This window comes from Ornithodoros turicata, chromosome 3 (genome assembly GCF_037126465.1).
Source record: "Ornithodoros turicata isolate Travis chromosome 3, ASM3712646v1, whole genome shotgun sequence".
Lineage (NCBI taxonomy): Eukaryota > Metazoa > Arthropoda > Arachnida > Ixodida > Argasidae > Ornithodoros > Ornithodoros turicata.
The window spans coordinates 29,071,241-29,093,669 of record NC_088203.1 but is presented as its reverse complement, the minus strand read 5'-3'; the positions used below and the strand labels follow the sequence as shown (position 1 = coordinate 29,093,669).

General features: G+C 45.9%; 3 protein-coding genes across 3 annotated transcripts in view; 1 reads left to right on the top strand and 2 right to left on the bottom strand.

The window, feature by feature from the left end:
- LOC135390142 (ADP-ribosylation factor-like protein 13B) overlaps positions 1 to 22,429 on the bottom strand; it is a 288,978-nt gene that overhangs the window by 124,943 nt on the left and 141,606 nt on the right. The gene's annotated exons all lie outside the window — the stretch shown is intronic.
- LOC135387654 (uncharacterized) lies at positions 8,417 to 10,151 on the top strand. Its single transcript, XM_064616762.1, has 3 exons — positions 8,417 to 8,781; positions 8,850 to 8,965; positions 9,496 to 10,151. The coding sequence occupies exons 1-3, from the start codon at positions 8,429 to 8,431 to the stop codon at positions 10,149 to 10,151; spliced, it is 1,125 nt and encodes a 374-aa protein (XP_064472832.1). The 5' UTR covers positions 8,417 to 8,428.
- Positions 14,559 to 15,837, bottom strand: LOC135390138 (uncharacterized). The gene has a single exon (XM_064620129.1). It carries the CDS (start codon positions 15,835 to 15,837, stop codon positions 15,148 to 15,150), a length of 690 nt encoding a protein of 229 aa, XP_064476199.1. The 3' UTR covers positions 14,559 to 15,147.

The window sequence follows — 22,429 nt, the reverse complement described above, 5'->3', positions numbered from 1 at the left end:
CGCTCTCATTTATTATTAGGTAAACAACAGAAGCAGATTGACTATAAGTGACCACATATTTTCCAGCCTACCAAAACCGCTACAAAGCAGCATTCGTCTGGTCTCAGTGGGGTAGTTTCATTTTAAATCGAACAACGTGTGAAAGTCGTATTTTTTAATTCGCCCAGAAAAAATATATGTTAGAGGACAGTTCAAACGACGCAAATCGCGCCACGTGCAATGCTCGTGCGTGTAGTAGTTTCCGCGTAGAAGAGGGGGAACGCCGGAGGCTGCTTGGGCGCGCTTTCTTCTGGACCGACTTTGACGAGATCTAGCACTGCTAATTTTATGTCTACGAACTGGAGGTTTTTTGTGATTATAGGCTGCACAATAGACACTGTCGACAACCACCAACAGAACTCTGAGAGCCACAGATTTTCTGTTAAAAAATGCCAAACATGGCGTAAACGTTCAAAAAGGCCAAACTTTGTTACCAATTTGCTTCATGACGGAACCTCTGAGAACATCGAGCTTAGTGCCATTCGATAGGACATTGAAAGGCCTTTCGTGCTGTATAGAGCCCATTTTTCTCAGCCCAGTTGTTTCTGTGTTATTAGCTTGAGAATCACACATGGTAGGCGAAAATCGCCAATGTTGCATCTCAGTTTTCTCAAAAATGCCGTCTTCGATTTCCTTGATTATTTTTCAAAAGGTGGCGTCATGTCTCTACTTTAGACGCCAAGTGAGACAACCTTTTATTTTTGCATGAGAGACGCGCAGCGATTTTTTTTTTGTCAGGCAAGGTGCACGAGGCTGCGGCCTTGCGCGCCCCACCCACGAGCACGAGACCTTCAACCTCTTCTTTGCTACAAGTGTCCCGCTGACGGAGAAATCAATGATCACACTGCGTGAGCTTGTTGTAGTGTCCCCGGAGCATCACTTTACGTTTACCCAATGGCCTCCCAGTTCCGTCAGGCTCATTCAAACCGTGGGAGAGTACATGAGTTGCCTGTGCGCCCTTGACGAGAAGCCCCAGTTCGACGAACATGCCGACAAAGCAGTGAGAAGAAACGAAGCGCTTCGTAGAGATCTTTATCCACTGGTAACATCTTAGCTTTTGTTTCAGGTTGCCGCCAGTCCCCCAGGAAGTGTGTAAGTCACATCCTTTTCATTGGTAAAATAACGAAAAACGGAAGTTTCGAAAATCGTAAAATGTGCCCATTGCGAGACCCCTGCAGGTGGTGGCTGCCACCATTGGATTAGCATCATCCGATAGCTTTACACATGTCCTTTCACATGATATAAAGTGAATGGGTTCAAGCGCATGGATGCCAGAAGGACTACTGAAGACCACACCGAGGGTTTAAGGTACCTACGGCTACCGGAAACGAGGGATTTTAGTTGTGCGTTGTTCTGTCGGAAATTTTGATTCCCACGGTGACACTGACACATCTCGGTGAGGGCGAAAGTGTTATACTTGAGAGCAGCAACTGTCATCACAGCGGTCTTACGGGTTTTGTACCACTCGTCGTGGTTCCGAAATAACGCTACGGAGCATAAAACTAATTAAAGAGAGCATGCACACCTTCGGAACCATCACTTATTGCGCCCAAGCTAAGAGGCGACTGCAACCACGCGACCACAAGTTTGTATTCTCAGATGTTGTAACTTTCTGTCCCCTGTGGCCGTAGTTCTGCCTTCTTAATATTAACTCGCACGACAGCCTCATAGCGTGCGTATGTGTATTGCCTCAAGCACATGTGCGGGAGAATAGTGAATATGCGCACGTGCGTATACGCACACGTCGTGCGTGCGACTCCCATGAAAGTGCGTAATAGCAAGTTCAAGTCGCCCACGAAAGTATTGCCCTGCGTCTCCAAAGGAAAAAAATAAACATACTTACCATAAGTGCAAAATAAGTACATAATGCAACATCTGGTCATTTAATTACAAAGCAAAGACTACGAAGCAAAACGCGCTCGTAAACATACGAAGAGCGCCTTTGTGTGGAAAAATCGCTCCGCGGAAAGGTAGACCTACGTCTCAATCAAAAAGAGAAAAGGTACTTTACCAGCAGCGCAAAGTACCGGCATAATTCTGCCCCTGTGGAATAAATCGTGAAAAATATTCCGGCTTTTTAGAAATAATTAAGATCAAACATGCAAAATTTTCGCATACCACTCGTGATTTTGCGATACTAGGCGGACAAAGAATGCGCTTGAACCCGGTCACTTTATATCATGTGAAAGGTCATGTCTAAAGCTATCGGATGATGCTAATCCAATGCTGGCAGCCACCACCTGCAGGGGTCTCACAATGGGCACATTTTACGTTTTTCGAAACTTTCGGTTTTCGTTCTTTTATCGATGAAAAGGATGTGCCTTTCACACTGCCTGAGGGACTGGCGGCAACCTGAAACAAAAGCTAAGATGTTACCAGTGGATAAAGATCTCTACGAAGCGCTTCCTTTCTTCTCACTGCTTTGTCGGTATGTTCGTCGAACTGGGGCTTCTCGTCAAGGGCGCACAGGCAACTCATGTACTCTCCCACGGTTTGAATGAGCCTGACGGAACTGAGAGACCATTGGGTAAACGTAAAGTGATGCTCCGGGGACACTAGAACAAGCTCACGCAGTGTGGTCATTGATTTCTCCGTCAACGGGACACATGTAGCAAAGAAGAGGTTGAAAGTCGCGTTCCCGTGGGTGGGGCGCGCAAGGCCGCAGCCTCGTGCACCCTGCCTGACAAAAAAAAAAAAATCGCTGCGCGTCTCTCCGGCAAAAATAAAAGATTGTCTCACTTGGCGTCTAAAGTAGAGACATGACGCCACCTTTTGAAAAAAAATCAAGGAAATCGAAGATAGCATTTTTGAGAAAATTGAGATGCAACAATGGCAATTTTTGCCTACCATGTGTGATTCTCAAGCTAATAACACAGAAACAACTGGGCTGAGAAAAATGAATTTTATACAGCACGAAAGCTCTTTCAACGTCCTATCGAATGGGACTATGCTCGATGTTCTCAGACGTTCCGTCATGAAGAGAATTGGTAACAAAGTTTGGCCTTTTTGAACGTTTACGCCAAGTTTGGCATTTTTTAATAGAACATCTGTGGCTCTCAGAGTTCTGTGGGTGGCTGTCGACAGTGCCTATGGTGCAGCCTATAATCACAAAAATCCTCCAGTTCCTAGGCATAAAATCAGCGGTGCTAGATCCCGTCAAAGTCGGTCCAGAAGAAAGCGCGCCCAAGCAGCCTCCGGCTTTCCTCCTCTCCTACGCGGAAACTACTACACGCACGAGCATCGCACGTGGCGCGATTTGCGTCGTTTGGACTGTCCTCTAACATATATTTTTTCTGGGCGAATTAAAAAATACGACTTTCATACGTTGTTCGATTTAAAATGAAACTGGCACTTGCTTGTCAAAAGGGAAGTACAATGAAGCACCCTTGCAGGGTCCAAGAAGACTCACTGTAGCAATATAGCCAAAAGTAAAAAGTCACAGTAAAAGAGGTAAAAAGACACGCGACGACAACCGTGTACAAGTTAAATGCAGTTGGGACAGTTCAGACATGGAGAAAATATCAGAACAGCATTTAACAGAGGCCAACGCTGTCACACAAAGTAAAACTAGAAGATGTTGTGGTGGTAAGGTTATTGAGAGTACATCGTATGTCTGGGTTCATGATGTTCAACTGATCATCTGCTCTCAAACCAGTTTTTTCTCGGGATGCTCGTCTATGTGTAAGGTTTGGTATAGTTTGTGGAATTTGTGGATCTTTTCCTGGTAATGTATACAGCAAGTTTGCATCACGAACAGCCATCCCAATTACCTCATCTGCAATAGCACTCATGAAAACTCAAACTTAATCAGCACTTTGAGAAAATACAACTTTTATCTGCGAACCAACATTTTCAAAAACACGTGAAACTTGCAAATGGTAGCGTTCGGGAATAAGGAATCATCATTGTGTAGCGTAATATCGGTGGCTGAGTCAAAAACCTGGAGTGGGACCACTTCGAAGTGGTTTATTGGACAGGTCCCACTTTGAATGTGGGACCACTTAGTGAGTAGGACCAGTTGAAAGTGGAACCAGTTTCACCTGAAGTGCAACTAGTGGAATTGATCCATTGGTCCCCTCTGCAAGTGGTCCGGGATCCGGCCACTTGGCAGCTGGGACCACTGAATGCATAATCGACAATACTACGTGGAAATGCACATATTGCTCAAGTAAATATACTGTTTATTCTGCTCAAAGCATACACTAAGCAGAAAGAAATAATAAGTGCATCTCCATATATGCGTACTACGTAGTATAAGTCTGATCACTCACTGTGTCTAGACAAAGCATATGCCTGACTGTGCGATGCACTCACGGACTGCAGGGAGCTTTACGTTTTGTTGGCCTCCTCACATCTTCTATTTTCTAAGAGAAGATAGCACATGACACTCCTGTTTTCCATGCAGGTCGCGACATATGCCCCTTCCTCTTCACGATACGTTCGGAATCTGTATCTCTTTGAGTTCTTCCTAAGTTTTTAAAATGAAACATCTAGTTAACAGTAAGCAAAACATCACGGTCATCACTCATACCTTCGAACATCAGAAGCACCACCATGTGCAGTACGGTTGCCGTTTCACCGTCCGGTTCTTGTGAAAACTCTTCCTGGAAATCGACAATGCGTTGCGCAGGGACCACTGTCACCACATTGTCTTAGAAAGCGCACTAAAATACACGCAAATACTGCACAGAAGTTACACGATCCTTGCTACGGCAACCGAAGACAAAAATCAACAAAACGAACTCACCGCAACGCGTCCAACTCTCAACTGTCACCTGTCACTGTCGCCTCTCACCCTCTCTGATCTCGCGTCTCGCCGTTTGAATTTGTAGCCGCCGTGGCAACTTGATGGTTATGCATTACATCAGCCGCTGCATGGATGCCCTAAAAGTGCGCTTTCCTGCGCCGTAAGAGGCACGGCCACGTGATATGCAATCGGCAAGGTGTCGGGGAATGAACGGGTTGAAATCATAATATTTTGCTTCTTCCTTTTTTTTTAAACATCTACCACGTGATCACGAATCGGGTAACTATCGGGGATTTTTCGGGGAGCGACCTCACAATTTTTCCCTCTCGCGTTTCTCCATTCTCTTGGTAGTGGGATACTATCGGCATATCCTCGGGTTCCTGCATTCAATGCCGGCCTTTGCAGAACCAGTAGCCCCATTGCCTTCCCAACCTTTTCCCGGTCCTCTGTGCTGCTTGGGCAGTGTGTGGCAACTATGGGACGCCGCCTGTCCCTCAGCCCTGTGGTCACTGAGATTCTGCAGGTATATAAGAAAGCAAGCGCACAGGCTCACTCTACCGTCTTCCAGTGGATCCCGGTCATGTGGGCATCCGCGGAAACGAGGACGGAGATCGAACAGCCGCAGGTGTCCCCATCATCTTATCTCGGGGGGGGGGGGGACCGCCGTTACCTCGTCTCGAGCTTCACTGGCCCCAAGATGCACTCTGAATGGCAACCTGGCATTACCACCCACTCTCTGCTTTACTCCCTTGACCCCACATTGTCCCGTACCCCCCCCCCCCCCCCATGCCGAATACCGCGTTCCTTCACCACAGTCTACCATGAGACTTAATGTGGCTTTTACGCCGGCTTTCAAACACCTCCTCGATGTCGGCGCGTCCAGCCTGTGTTGCACGTGTGGTGTGCGCGGTGACCTCCTCCTGGTCTGCGGACAGCACGATCGCGAGCGCGGCCTCATGGAAACTGCTCAGCAATGCTTGTATCAATGCTGTTCGATTTAGCCACAATTCTCGGACCATGTCGGACCCCTCACATTTGATGCAAGGCCTACGAGTTGTTGCTGAATTGCTCTCCGGCACTGAACTAACGGACGAACTCTAATAGGCCACCTTTCCATCATCATCACTTTCTTATCCCCTTCACAAGCGCAATGGGGCAGTGTACTCCCATAACGGCGGAGAATGACCCACCACATCATCATCCCATTTACGTGTGTATTTGTGTCTGTGCTTGTATCAGCCGATGCATGAAGCACGCCTGTGATAGGAGGAGACCCCTTATCTGATTACAAACCTTCTGGTGTACGATAACGAGTGTAAGCAGCACAATGTACTGGAAGTCGAGTGCATTAGGGGTGGACGGTATGTGTCTTATCAATGTTCTCTAGTTTCATGAATCTGTTCAAGGCCTTTCATCTACCCGTCCACCCCTATTGCACTCGACTTTCAGTGCATTTTGCTGCTTGGGATAAATCGGTTTGTGAAAAAGCTCATCAACGGGAAGGGTACAGCTTATGTTTCTGCTCAGGCCTTTATTATAATAAACCGTTAAAAGAATCCGGTCGTTGATGGAAGCGAAGGTCGTGCTGAAGACTCGAAGGTTGTGGGTTCGAGTCCTATCATACCCTATTTCACACCTGCCTAATGCTAATGTCGGGAATGGTATCAATTATCTTGGTTGTAGCTTGTGGTTTGTTTTATGCTCCATGTGGACTAATTGGAAGAATATAAATGGCCCTCCAGGGCTAGGTATCGTTGGTTGGTCACAAAAAAATGGCAATTTTGGTTTCACTAATGTGAGGCCCGCAACTCCACACCACCTCCACCAGTTACTTTGGGTGAAAACTCCTGTAATGATGATGCCAATGAAGAGGATGATGATGCTTAGTGGTGGTGGTGATTCCACAGAAAACAACTGCATACACACTGAGATGTCCCAGAACGCGCAAACACGCAACACGCAAACTGTCAAACAGCAAAACCCATAAAACACACGTACACTCTAAACCGAGTGACGGATAGGTGCCGTCTGATCAACTGACCAGATGACTTCAAGAGGCACGCGGTGCCTGCGAATGCTGCAGGCGCCCTGTGCCCCCTGAAACAACTGGTATCCCTGCTAGCACCAGGAGCCACAATGTATCCGACCTATTGAAGGGTTACTTGTACCCACTAATACGCGAGACACATTGTGCCTCTCGAGTTCCCTAACAGAAAGATGACCTCCAGACTTCGCAAAAAAAGAAAAAGAAAGGAAGAAAATGCTCCAAGGGCATCGAACATGAAACACAAAATTTTATTGGCTTGCACATACATTTAAATTGCATCCAATACATCATCGTTTGCCGAATGGAAAGCATACACGGTTCACTACTCCCGACACACACATATGGAGCACACGTTGCACGGACACACAACCCATCCGATGCACCAGGCAGTCCTCCAAACGTCGAACACACAATCCTCGAAACTTCGAACAGGCTGGCACTGCAAAGCTCAATGAAGATCATCCTTAGTGACGAACACGACAGTTCCTCAAACGAAATGGCCGACGAACAATTGTCCAATCAAGTGGCACCAGACACGCTTCGATGTGAGAAGCAGTTGCAATTTTGCACACGTATGTGTGACCGTTGAGACAGGAAACCTGTAAAGAAACCGGAGTGAATACCACGCTGGTATTGTTCCAACGTGAATGCTGGAATAGTACACCATTTTGTAACTCACGTCCTTGCAATCTATACAGTCCCACGGTCACCTATAACGAAAGAATACAATTAACCTCGCTTGTAACGTACAGCTTGAAGCAGAGTTAACTGGAATACCGCTTCGACTGCCGGAGCAAGATGGGAGCCACCCTGGCGGCCTTTAGCAGAAATGAAGGCAGAGGGCGTTTCGACATTTCCATTCCAGTCGGAGGGGTGTTCACTGTGGTGTGTCGAACAGTGCCCAATCAAGCTGGCGTCATCAACGCTTTTATGTTTTGGGCGACTGTGTCTGAGATAATGCGGAGAATCGATGTCATGGCACGCGCCTGAAAACAGGTTGGCGCATGGACACGCGTCATGTGAAACGCTTTGTGTGATCGAATTAAATAAATAACAACTTCTCTCTTTCGGAAAATTTACTATGCTCAGAATAGAGGATGCAAAGAGGCTTGAAATAATAAACGATGGTAATCGTGAAACCATCGTAACGAGTTTTTAAATAATAAGAAAACAATGCTTTCATGGTGTCACATTTCGCGTTTCTCGGAAGAACAGCCAATTAGTACACACAGTTTTTTGTTTTCTTTTTTTTTTACCCACAATCCTTTTTCTGAAAATTTTCCTCATCTGGATAACTTCACCGTAATTTTAGTTTTGGAAGTTTAGGAGAGGTGAGAGACGACTGGTTCGTACGTGCTAACTGGCGCGTGCCATCGGGATATCATCGATTCTTCGCAATCCCTAAGACACGGTCGCTCAAAACAAACGAGCGCAGCGTTGATTATGCTAGCCTGATCCACGACTTGTTGAAATCGCAGCGCGCCCTTGTGACTGTGGGCGAAAGCTGCCACGTTGCTGCGTTCGAGGGTATATTGGTTGGAAAATAAGCCTGTTGAAAGGGGTTGCGCGTTGTGTACATTCTGTTGGTTCAGTGCATGCGGTGTCGCTTTGAATGTGCAATGATCTGCGAGGATTGGGTCCCTTTTCCCTTCAATAGTCTAGGATGGCGACAGGACCTTTCACGCTGCAAAAAAGTCACCGAGGACGAAATTTGGCGATATTTAGGTCGCACCTCGTGTTCTCTTCGGCAAGCACATCGCGGCTGGGCATTCAAAGAAGAAGGTTTCGTCCGCAACGTGATGCTGAATGAAGAGACTGAGAACTCTGGTATTGGGCTACTAAGGGCTACCTGTACGCCGTCGATGAGAAAAGGCTTCTACACTGTATCTGCATGGTACAAGAAGGAGGATGGACGAATCGGTGGGGCTCACTGCCAGTGCGTAGCAGGGTAAGTTGTGCATTCGTTCGTTCATTAGTAGTGCGCGAATTCGTGATGGTGACATTTGCTTATTGCAGGCTCAGCGAAACTTGCCATCACGTGGCTGCTGTTCTGTTTTTCGTAGCAGATGCAGCACAGTCTGGAGTGAGAACATGCACGGATCTCCCGTGCGCTTGGATTGTGCCCTCACAAGGTTTGTACACGCTTGCTTGCTGTTGAAAATTGACTAAAAGCCTGGGGTCGTCGTCTTTATCACGTTGCTTCACTGGCTTACACAACTTTTGCTGGTGATAAAGAACGCTTGCTGTATACTGTAAAAGTATAAATTTTCGGAGGACCTAATTTTCGTGAATTTCGCGATCGAAACTTTTTCGCGAATTTAAAGTCCCTCAAAATACTGTTACAGACATAAAAAAAAGGAAGACATTGAAATAGCGACCAACAGCAGGCAACCATCAAGAGGTTCGCCTTGAAAACGCACTGTGATTTAATAGAGCATTCTGTGGCAAATCCACCGTTGAAGATTTCTACGAAAAGCTGTCGTAGACTCACTAACAATAGTTAGATTCGCGAGTTATTAGGACCGCGAAATTAACAACTTTTACGGTATGCCACTGCAGGCGGCCCAGCAATAGCGGAGGGACGATACAAATAAGTCTAATACTTCCAAACATGTTTTATTCATGTGAGCATCATCTCATTATTCATTAAAACATTTTGCAGGGAAGAAAGTCCCTTCTCCAAGACCACTGCAGGAAATACATTTCCAAAAACACTTGGTACACAAGCCAGCAAGGGAATGCAGGAGGCGTATTTACAACCCATGTGAAGAACAGCGGGATAACGAAACTGATGCATACAAAGACCTGCTTGAAGACATGGGAGACCACCACCCGTCTATGCTGTGGTTTCGGCATGCCGCCCCAAACAAGGATGCCGTTGTACCCAAGAAGCCATCTCTGCCCATCAGTGACGATGCCAACCTCAGCACGGAAGGTGCTGTACTGATCAGCAAGGAGTTTCAACGGTTCCTGAGGCCATTGACAGACGAGGAGAGGAATCGGATCACACTGCAAACCATGAATCAGTCCGAAAACAAGGAGTGGCACAAGGAGAGAATCGGACGCCTGACATCTTCACTGTTCAAACGAATTGTCAAGTGCCGCACCCCCGATGGACTATTGAAGCAGCTGCTGTACCCCAAGGACTCTGCTTATTCAGAGGCAATTGCCTATGGGAGAAGGAATGAGTCTGTCGCTGTTCGTGCTTATTGTGAACTTATGGCTGCTCAAGACCGCAATGTTTCTGTCCACAGCACTGGTCTGCATGTTCACTCACTGTACCCTTTCATAGCAGCCTCACCTGACCGTACACTCTAAGGAAAAAAGGTTGAAAACGGGTAGAAGCGCAACAGTTCTCCCCGACCTATTTTCCCTCTACTGACTGCAGGTTGAAGTTGAGCTGTTTCTGCCCTTTTGCTCAACTCTCTCCCCCTGACGGTAGAACCACTGTGGCAATCTTGTCACTATTAGGGTTCATGTGACTCTTTTTTCTTTTTGTGTGTTTCGTAGCAGAGTCACTAATGGAAGCGTAAATGGAGTCACTCAAGCGACGAGAATAGTTGAGGTTTACTAATCCTGCGCACAAAGGCGTTTGGTCCAGCTTCGAGGTCACTGTTCAAGAGATTAGCCAGAGCGACCAAACACTGAGTGTCTGCGCTTGCGCGGAATCGCTGATTGTGTAAAAGGGGTCAGTATAGAGACGAACGCTGAAAGTGACAGACCGTCGGTTTGCACGTGGACATTGCTGCACCGAAGGCCATGCGTGCGGCCTAATGGCTATGCTGAGTCGGGTATTCGCATCTCCGTGGTGGAAGGTGTTATCGGTTCAGCTGCAATGGTATGAACATAAGCAAGGTGGAGTTGGGACAGAATCAGGTGAGTTATTTTGATATTCAAGATTTTTCTTCCCGAGCGTCTTATATGCAGTGACCAGATGTGTTTTGCGCATTGCGTGCTCGGGTTGATCGGCATGTCGTCTGACACTTTTTCAGCATCCTATGAAACTGCAATATGAGCAAATGCGTTTGTGTAATACACGCAGGTCGCCATGACAACTTTAGCTCGGCACCTTATCGGCGCCCACCGGATGTGATTACAGGGTCCACTTCGAAAATGAAGAAACGGAGCCATAACATACGGTGAGCCACTGCTTGATGGGAGAAGGCACTCATCGCTCGAGTCATGTTTTTTTTTTTAGATGTGCTCTGTGTTATTTATTTATTTATTTATTTATTTGGCTTTTGCCCACTGCCAGGGTAGCCTTCTTCTTTTTGCATGCTTATTTCTGAGGGAATCACACATGTAAACATGTTTCTGAGGAGTGAAACAATTACCGTCGTTATTATTTATCGCTTATCTTAAATGCTCTATTAAAGCCATTTACATTTCAGTTCAAATCATCACTCCTGCCACGTGTTCCTCCGGGCAGATATTATTACACACCGAGCGAAGATTCGTGTGTATTTAGAGCGACACAGTAGTGTGAAACGTCAAGCCCTCAGAAGTTATCCCGATGCCCTTGTTATGGTGCATGCATGTGGAATTTATGTGCAAGACAATCCATGCAAGTGCTGTGCAGTCTGATGGATGCAACAATGGAGTCGTCTGTGTTGTGTCGTGTTTTCTTTCGTGTCTGCGTGCTCAGGGTTCTTCAAAATGGATGTACCTTTCGCATTGGTAAGCGCAAGTGTACGATTCCAATTGTGACGTAGTAATAAAATGCTGTGACCAGTAACAGTTGTCTACGTACATATTGTATCTCATCCACACAAATACTATACGTCAAGTTCTTCTCAAAAGGGCAGACGTCCTTCATGAAAGGCGGAGTAACTATTTCCCTACAAGGTCTAAATGCCCCGTCATTACGGGTAGAGATATGCCACCGGTAGGCACTGCACGAATAATAGCAGAGATTCTTACCATTTCGGGTAAAAAAATTATCTTTCAACAAGGGAGAACAGTTCTACTCACGGTAGAACTGTCTTCCTGGAATGGTTGAATATTTAGCGTCATGGGCAGATATTTCTCATCCTTGGGGTAGAGGTGTCTTCCATATGTAGAGAAAAGATAGACCCCCCAGAGGAATAACAGTTAACCACGTAGGGGCAGAATTTTGCCACTAACAGGGTAGAATTCTCTTCACACTCAGGGGTAGAACTGTTCCACCAGTGTGGTAGAAATGAAGGGGTAGAAGTGTTTCTACCCCCCACTTTCTACCCCAAAAGGCGGACAAGGGTGGCGGTATAGTTGTTCTCAATACATCCGACTACATCGCGGAAGCAGACAGGCAGTTAAGTGACCGCTCATTCTACAGAGCTATCGATCAGGATCCAACCCCTTCCTTTTGTCTTCTTATTAATAAGAAAATTGATGAACTCGTCACTAGTAAACTTATCCCGTCCCATATTTCCAAATTCTTGCGTCCTAAGAACGTTACACCAGGTAATTTTTATCTTTTGATCAAAGTTCATAAACCCAATAACCCTGGGAGACCCATTATTTCAGGAATAAACACACCGACAGAGAAATTATCCTTAGTTGCTGACCACTGCATCAAACACATCCCACCCCTTCTCCCATCCTTTGTCAAAGACACAAACGATTTCCTTTCCAAAATTAACGCTGTCCATGACCATTTCAGTAACCATGGTGACATTTTGTTGGCAACAATGGATGTCGTTTCGCTATACACTAACATTCCCAATGACGAAGGTCTCTCTGCTGTTGAACACTTCCTTAATTCTCACCCTTCCGATATTCTTCCCATGCCCGCTATCATCCCCCTTTTAGAACTAGTTCTTAGCTGTAATAACTTCGTATTCAACGATCAACACTTCGTCCAAATTCATGGCGCTGCCATGGGCTCCCGGGTTTCACCTAATTATGCCAATTTATTCATGGGTCGTTTTGAAAACTCAGCCCTCAATTCTTTCCCCCTTAAGCCACTTATATATCTCAGGTTCATCGACGACATTTTTGTCCTCTGGTCTGGTGATGAGGCATCTCTGCAGTCATTTTTTGATCACTTCAATTCTCTGCATAGCAAAATTAAATTTACCTGTAACTATTCAAGGTCATCCATCAACTTCCTTGATGTGACAGTGTCATGTAAATCTGGTAGGCTGACCACTGAACTATACAAGAAACCAACGGACAAGCGCCAGTATCTCCACTATGAAAGCTATCATCCCAATCACCAGAAAAGGAGTATTCCATATGGTCAGTTCTTGCGCCTGAAACGAATCTGCTCAGATCAGACTGATTTTGTAAAACATGCTCAGCAAATGGTATCTGATTTCGAAAAAAGAAATTACCCATTTGAACTCATCCATTACTCGTTTGCCAAATCATCTAGCCTATCCAGGGAGTCCTTATTCACCCCGAAACGTAAAGAGGACTTAAGTAATGTAGTTTTATCCACCACATATCATAAATCACTTGTCAATACCAATTCCATTCTTAGACGCCACCTCAATATATTACATGCTGACGAGCAATTAAAGGAAATTTTTCCCACTCCCCCATTAGTAGTATTCCGTAGATCGAAAAATTTGCGCGACATCCTCACGTCATCATGCATGATGAAGCGCTCGCCGGGTTGTTATCCCTGTGGTAGTACACGGTGCCAGACCTGTAAATTTATCGCGCCGTCCACCATTGCCCGTAGCACTTTGGGTGACTTCTGTTTGAAAATTCGTCATTCACTCCACTGTAATTCACCCAATATTTGTTACTTGATATTCTGCAGCAAGTGCAATTCACAATACATCGGTGAAACCTCCAACACAATGAGAAAACGATTTTATGGCCACAAATTTGATATCCTAAATGCCCGCCAAACTCCTGTCGCCATTCACTTCAATCAACCTAATCACGATTTTGAAACTGATTTGAAAATTGTATTGCTAGAATCTGGGTTCCGCACCGACATTAAACGTAAGAATAGAGAGTCCTACTTAATTTCGCAATTCAAGTGTCTCACACCAAATGGTCTGAATCTTAGTCCTGGCTCGTTATATCCGCTTATGTAAATTTAGTAGCTATATATCTATATTTATTTGTGCATAATTCTTGAATCCCCACTTTCAGTCATCGTCTGGTACTCCGTTAGATAATCCGTAACCTTCCCTTTTGTCCATTCTGGGCCACTCGTTTCCCATACTCCTGACCCCCCTTCCGCGAAACTGGGTTGGCGAGCCTTTTTGTTCACAACAACACCTTTTACTGTTCTTAAACGGTTAGAGGTCACTTATCCGTCTGCCCAGCTATTCATTGTACACAGACACGTGGCTCCATATCTCCTTTCCTCTTCCCTTTCTTTGTACAGCAGTGTCTATACTATATATACTTATGTGTGTCACCACTTCACTTTGTACCTGAGGAAGCGTGGACCTCCACGCGAAAGCTTGTACAAATTAAACTTAAACAAAAATCTTCAGTGTCGGCTTCTGTATTTTGTTTATGTGATCTACAGGACTTGACTCCCCTCTTCGTATACGCATCTACCCCAAAAGGGTTGAGAATCTGTGACAACACACTTCTATCCCAAAAGGTAGAAAATTACACCTTTTTTTCTTAGAGTGTATAGTCAGGGAACAGTCAGATGTGGGGCTGTTAGAGGTAAAATGCCCATTTTCCAAGATTGGACTTACAGCTATAGAGGCCTGTGCAGACAAAACCTTTTGTTGCACGCTGGTAAATGGAGAGGTACAGCTGCGCAGGGACCACGCATATTACTATCAGGTTCAGGGTCAGATGGGAGTCACAGGAACAACATGGTGCGACTTTGTCATATGGACCAATGCCGGAAGCACAGGGAGGTCAATTAGCATTGAAAGAATCTTTTTTGACGTTACGTTTTGGGAGACAGAAGTGCTCCCTGCACTACTGCATTTTGCAAAACACGCTTTGGTTCCCGAGCTTTTAACGCAGCGTGTGAGAAGATTAGGAAAACTGTACATAAAGGGACAGTATGTGTCATACACACAATGGAAGAATGGCTACTACATGTGTGAGCAAGGTCGTGGTCTGAAATTTAAAATAAAGAAGATGGAATAAATGCTTTAACCTACGCAACTTATCTGTCTATTGAATTTATGCGCAATGCCAGTAACTAATCACAATGCAGTTTTCTGCTCCTCAGTTGATCTAACCTAGCAGTTACATGCCTCTTGTTAAACGAACATGACTGTGAGTAAACCCACATCCATAAAAGCAACACTGGAGACATTGTAGGAGTATGTTGCAAAATTTGTATTTGGTGAACAACAACTTGCTGTGCAATATGTACAAAACATGCAGTTAGCAGATCCAGTTAGTGATCAGCTATAAGCGGCAGGCGAAAATTGCTAAGGAAACAGCATACATGAAATACTTGCTCTGCAATATCAATCATAGATATTGGGAATGGCCTATCAAGGATATGGAAAGCCTTTACTCTGCGAATGGCCCTCTCAACATGCACCCTGGCACACGCCACACGTCTTGTTTCTATAACGTCAGCACAACTCATCTGGGGTTCGTGACTCTGACGATATGGCGGTCTGTACAATGTAATGCGTGGTGGCATTGCAGGGAACACGAATCCTTTATCTACCATGATCCCATCACCTGGTTGGAGTTGGTCCAAGATGCCACTCTCCTCCACCACAAGACTATCAGAAACAGATCCACCCCACAGCTTTGACACGAAGGCAATATACCCATCGGGTGTGCAACCAATTACAGCTTTGTAGGTATTGTAGTGCTTATATGTTGAAAACGTTCGTCTCTGCGCATTCAGGGAGGAGGGTTTCTGAATACGAATTTCAGTGGCATCCAGTACCAGCCGAGTGTTCTCAAAACCTTGAAAGGACTTGGGCAAATACGGCTTTATATTCTCCACTGTTGGAAAGGTTGTTATTGCTTTGAGCTTATGGACAAGAAAATTGATCCACGTTGCAAATATACGACTGAAATGGCCCTCTGATAGCATGAAATTCCGTGCAACTTCCCTACCAGGCATGCCAGTCCTCAGGCGGACAAGAACCATAAAAAATTCGTCAATAAGCTCGGTCTCCTTCAGCTTGCCTCGTGTCTCATTTTCTTTACGGTTGCAGAGTCCCCAGTACGTCATCTTGCTGGCGTCCCGGTGGAGGTACCGAAACAGACTTGTAAACGCTTCAAAGCTTGGAAGGCCAGTGTAGAACATGGCATTGTCTGTTGATCCTCTGATAAGGTCCACATTCAAAAGCTGTGACTTGGCTTTCTCCAGGCTGCATTCCATGTATAACATCTTTGCCTTTAACTCCTCCATCTCTTTTTGCATTGATGCAATCTTCTCCGCAGCAGCTCTGTTGACAACCGCAGTGCATGATGAACAGGGCTGATGAGGATCTGAAATAGAGAGCATATTGTCTGAGGTTTGTGCAGCAGGAAAAGCAAAGAAATGCAGCAGGGAGGACGTTTTCACTACACTACACCATTTCAACATCTTACCACGGTCACCCACGCTTATTGTGCCTTCACTTGGGTTTGGGTCACTGAGGTTGACCACGTCATTGTCGATGGCTGGTCGATTAACCAATGGCTCCCAAGGGGCTTCCAAAACGCACATGGCAACAGTGTCCTGGTACTGTGCATTAATGTTATCTGTGCCCTGTCTGGAGTTTTTTTCGGACTGGCTAGGGACATTGGCATCAGTAGCCGGGGTGCTACACCTAACTGTGTCCTCAATGATGCCTGTCACTTGCACGCTGATTGTGTTCCCACTGTCTTCCTCACTGGCCTGGCTACCCCGTGAGTTACTTAAGCAGTCATTATTTCGGTGACTTTCCCTGTCAATATTCTGTCGGCTACCGTGACCCTCTGTCGATGTTGCAGCGCCACTGTCTGGGTAAATGAAATTAAGACAAACGAGTATCATTGCCACTGACTTCCTGTGACTATTACACTGCCCTACATGCATGCACGGCTAGGACTACAACCAACAGTTGAAGCATGCTCCTCATTGTTGCACGTCACACAAGAGATGTCCCATGCTCCAGGAGTACCTATGGCAATACGTGAACATCGAAACACAATCTGACGAGACTTTTCCAACAACAATACTAGATCACGCCATCTCTTATTTTTCCTTCATCACAATTTTTGTCTTCTCTATGGAACCATCTCAGAACCGGTAAGCTGTGCGTACCCACAAAAATGTTGCAGTGTCATACTGATTATAGCCTGTGCTTGTTATAACCTTTATTATCTTTTAATGCTTTGTAATCTCTGTACTGCTTCCTGCCTTATTTGCTTGTCCATCTGGCGACCTTACATGACCACTGAATGAATTCTCAATCTCGTCATCACGCATTCATCACGCGTTTTGATATTTTTTCGCGCGATTAACCGGACAATCACAACCAACTTACGAAATGGGATGAAAATTGTTTTCGTGGTTACCTGATGCGCGTCTACTTCGTTTCTTCCAGCGGGTGTAGCGGTGAAGTGTTTGAGCCGGCCTTTTCCTGTAGGTGAAAACGCTCGGCACGAAATCCGGGTGCCCTTCTGTCGTTGATGGGCTCCCTTATAATTATGGAAGAAAACATTGCTCAAGTTTTTGTCCGTGAGTACTTCAGACATGAAAAGTGCGATTAATTACCTGTAATGAAATGGGCACCACATATCCGCGAGTGAGCGTTTGGCTGCCACGGCGTGCCATCAGGCTCCTGTCTCTTCACGGCTTGGACCCACAAAAGACGTTTCCGGGGATGTAACCTTGCAGATGGGAATCGGAAAAAGCCCACGGTATTTTCTGCGCCTCCCCGATAATAGTTCGTGCAGCCAAAAGCGACACAATGCACTGGCATCTCGTTCACCTATTCACAGCCTATTCGCATGCGAGAACCATGTTTCCCAACCAAAGTGAAGCACAGTGCTCCCGCATCCCCTGGTGTCGAGAGTATCACGATCGCGCATGCGCAGTTGACTTTTCGACAAGTCGTGGATTGCGCACTCTTCGGCACGCCACAGCGAACACCCCTCAGACTAGTATGGAGATGTCAAAACCTCTTCGCCCTTTATTTTTACTAGACGCCGCCAGGGTGGCTCCTCCCTTGCTCCGCTGGTCGAAGTGGCGTTCAAGTTAACCCTGCTTCGAGCTGTACATCATCGCTTCACCGATGTAGCTGATCCTCTCGTGCCGCCATTTGCAATGCGTCCACTGTCTGCAACAGAATGTACTTCGATGGTTAAACAAGCGTAAAACGCAGGCGTCGTACGATGCATCACAGCTAGGTTGACTTACCTTAAGCAAACATTAAACCTGTACTTAAAAAGCAAGGTTGTCATCCTCCTCAAAGGCAAGGTTGCAGTGCAGACAACGAGCAAGAAAACGAGAAGGAATGCACTGCGGAAGGATACGCGGTGCCATGTCACCCCTCACCGGCGGAGCGCGGAGCAACGTAGTACGCTCCAGCGAAGGCACACATATTCAGCCGGCACACCAGTACACCGTTCAGGAGGCACACATATTATTCATCAGGCACAAAGCCGTTTCATACCGACGTGACAGCTTTGTACCTGCTGAAATTTGGCGATGGGGATCGCTGTGGCCTGCTATTTGATAACTGTTACGACTGTTTCGAGACGGTTACAATGTCCGGGAAACATTTCACTACAGCGGAGAACGCCCGGTGTCTGACATTGTGATTCCAGGGCTCAAGTACTTTTGAAGCCCTGAACGGACTGCCGTCCATTGCTGTCAGCTCCGACTGTAGAAGGCGACGAGCTTCAGTGTGTCGTACGCACGATGTCAAAATATGCACGACATTTTGACAACCCGTACATGGAAGGCTAGATATATTGGACAACGATATGCCATATGACTGAGAGCCGAGACTAAGTAGGGGAAACGTATCTGCGGTACTTTTATTTGGTAGTGGCATCCCGTTGCATTTTCGAATTTGTAGCGACTAGTATTACGCTACTTTTGACTCAAGTATAGCGGGTAGCGGTATTCCGTTACATAGTTTCGGTAACAGGCACAACACTGCTACGGACGAAAAAAATGATGCACTCGTATGCGGGACATGATGTTTAAGTCAACATTATATGTCAGCAAACATTGCACGAATTTTGGAAATAATCTGGAAAACTTCGTATTCCACAAGAGCAGGTAATATAACCAAGAGCTCGGTCGTCCGTGTTCCAGCAAGGAGACCGATGTCGACCTGCGAGGAGCAACGTTGTCAGACACGTGGCGGATTGCGCACGCTATATGACGTGAGACTTCTCAAAATTAAAAAATAATTAATGAATAAAAATTAATTAATCTGTGTGATCCTCCAGCGTCACATTAGAGAACACATATTGTGAGAATATGAAACATAATGCATGCGTGGCGCATAAAATCGATAATTCTGGATACTCGAGATTGCGCTTGTAATGCCACTTTATGCTGGATGAGTACATGTTGAGCCGTTGAAAACGGTGTGCCGGCCGATCCGTACAGCTTGCAGCTTTGTTCATCATTCGTCAAGAATATTCTTCACAGACGCGAGCTACATTCAGTATTCAGATCCGTATGTACACGTGAGTTTCTGGGTGACTTCATAGTGCGGGAAGCTGAACCAGAAGCTCCCCACATACCGGGTGTTTCACTTAAAGCCTCGGGCTAAATAATTCGCAAACGTAAGCACCAATCGACGAACATTCCTTTGACAAGTATCTGTCGGATACCACCTCTTTAAAAGCGATAAAACCCCAGTGCAGGGGACTGGAAAGGACGACACACGCACACGCACACAGCCTCTCCTCGAGGCTAACAAGATCTGACAGTTTGTCATGTTAAGTCACGAATAATTTTCGCGTAGGGAGAAGGCAGCCTTGGAGAAGCCTTTGTTCTTGTTAAGAGTAGCCATGTTAAGAATTCTTGTGTTAGTGTCCAACACACAAAACACAAGGAGAAGTGTGCAACATCTTGATGAAGATGTCAACCGGAATGCTGAGTTCGCTCCGTCTAAATACACGAAGCGGGTACCTTGTGAATAGCGGGACCGGGATTCACAACAAATATGACATCGTGAGCGTGCATTGCTGCAGTATCTTGTTCGTTACAGCGTGTTATCACTCAAAAGAACCTGTGTTCGAGATTCTTCACTTGTAATAAAGTGTTTATCAAGTTGCGTAGAGCTGCCTTCCCTGAGAGATTACGGAAACGTTCGCATGGAGACGCCGTCCATCCGCCGTTGTAGAAACGCTGCATGCGGTGAGCTCCGAGCGTTTTTTGCCAGCGTCGTTTGTCGCTGAGAAAAGCGCGACGCCATACCGCTCGCAAAACTTCTCATGCGGTTGGCGCTTAAGTGTTCGCAGTGTCGGAGATTTGTCGTGCAAGTTCACTTTTCTGCCTCGTATCTTGTCAATTTTTTTCCTTGCCATAATGTCGCGGCTCTCTCACGCTGAATTCAAATGGCAGATATCAGCTTTGAGCCCGTTGCGCAACTCGTACCAACACCGAAGAGCAACGGCAATTTCTTCTTTCTCGTTGTTGTTGCGGCTGGCACTGCACTAGATCCAATGGGCTTCGAAGACAAGATACGGGACATGGCGTGATAAGATGTCTGTGTGATTTCGAGTGGAACGAACCATTCGGAAAGTCTGTACGGTACAACCACATTCACATTTGTGTTATGTCGCTGGGCTAGTTTAATACCAATAGAACTATACTTCAAGGCACAGCGGCTGAAGCATCTGTTCCCGTTAATAAAAAGTGAATTTAATTTGTCACACCTGATAGGGGACGCACGCGGCTCAGGCAATAAGCATTTTCCTACTTTACAAGGAAACCTCTTTCTTTCCTCGCACACTCTATGATTGGAATAATCTTCCTGCAAACATGGCTAACGAACAAACTGTCTATGGTTTTGCATTTAAGTTAGAAACTGCAACACCTGTTGTAATAGACCTATCCCTGTTTGTAAACAGATGACGTCATAGTGTTCGACAGCGCCACCAATTTGGTAGAGTTGAACTACTCTCAAAGCTAGGGTCGAACAAGGTCGCGCACGAAAGCCACGGTCTTGAGGGGATTACGATGGCCACTGAAAGGGACAGGACCTTGGGTCCTACTTTTCTTTCAACAGGAGGCAACGAACAAAAGTGCCCATTCGTGAAACCCAGCCCTCCATTTCCGATTTGTTTCGGCTTCAGTGTGTTTACCAACGTCGTGATGACGTTTCTCTGGTAGAGGTCTACTGTCTGTTCACAAGTATGAGTATTGTAAATACACTAAAATAAAGTTCCCCTCAATGTTCTCTACTTCTTCACCGCCTCGTGGGTCGACGACCTTCTGCATTCGTAGCCACTGCGGATTCCTTCGATTCTGAGCGCATTTAGTTCTGCACCAATGTTTCTGCACCAACGAAGTCGCGTTTGATCAAATCATCGCCCAGATAACCACTCACATCGCCAAACTGTCCCTACCTTCAATTTATCTCGTGGTGACCCTTGATATAAAAGTGGTATCGAAGATGAAATCATTTAATTACGCACTCTGTTTATCTATATTTTATAGCTGAGTCCACGGCCGCTGGCTGTTCCCCTGCTGCAGCCTGAGAAGTAGCGTTTGGTCAAATCGTTCGTTCGCAAGTTCGTTTGTCCAAAGAACAAACAGGAGGCAAGGCCACACGCAACACACTGTATTGTTGTCTCGTGTTTGTTCTTTGGTCACTTGGAAATGGATTTACATTAAGGAGCCCAAACATCAGACATTTGGTCAAATCGTGGCCCAAGTGGCACTCACTGACTATAGATTGTCAATCCTCTATTTTAGCTCCTAATAACTCTTGATATCAACTTGATAATGACGATATCATCATGTAATTAGGTAGTCGGTATATCGTCTACAGAACATAGCTCCTTCCCTTGCTGCACCCTTGTTACAGGGTCATTCTTAACCGTGGTTCTCAATAATTGCCGTTACCCTACTTAAACGCCGTTATCCTAAACCACCGTTCGCGGCTGTTACATGGCGTGTATCATCACAGTTTGGTGTGGTCACGTGGTTTCAATCCCGCGGATTAATATTTACTAAATTGAGCACTTAGAAATAAAATTAAAATTACAGGTACATATAAAATGACTGAATGTATTCCTAACATACTTTTCCTGTATCGACCTTGTTTTTAAACTACATAGCCAAATATCCGCGGGGGTTCAACATGGCGTATCGCCAACCAACAATACGCTTTTGGGAAGACTTCTCACCGCACGGTTCCGTCGACATGCTCGCCGCCATTTTCTCGGTTTGGCAGCCTAAACTGAGGTTGCCTAGCTCCGTTCGCTCTAACCGCCGTTAGCGGCGTAAGTGCAGTTAGGTCGGCCGTGTAACTGTGGTCGAACGGCGGTTATCAGTAACCGCGGTTTGTCTAACCACGGTTAAGGATGACCGTGTAACAAGGGTATTAGAAGTCGAATTTGGCCAATTTGTCGTCCAGAAGGCAATCACAGGCGCCAAACTGCCAATGTCAGCCCGCTATCTACCGATAGATACCGATAGCTCGAAAGTCTCATACTCGTTCCCGCAGTTACACATCACCTTCATTCACTTACGCGCAAGTGACCGGGCGCGT

Bases quoted from the DNA above. Each gene is read 5' to 3' on its own strand.
- LOC135387654 (XM_064616762.1), top strand. From the start codon at position 8,429: ATGCGGTGTCGCTTTGAATGTGCAATGATCTGCGAGGATTGGGTCCCT. The intron at 8,782-8,849 runs GTAAGTTGTGCA...TGCTTATTGCAG, and splicing joins CACTGCCAGTGCGTAGCAGG to GCTCAGCGAAACTTGCCATC. The intron at 8,966-9,495 runs GTTTGTACACGC...AACATTTTGCAG, and splicing joins TTGGATTGTGCCCTCACAAG to GGAAGAAAGTCCCTTCTCCA.
- LOC135390138 (XM_064620129.1), bottom strand. From the start codon at position 15,837: ATGCCTGGTAGGGAAGTTGCACGGAATTTCATGCTATCAGAGGGCCAT.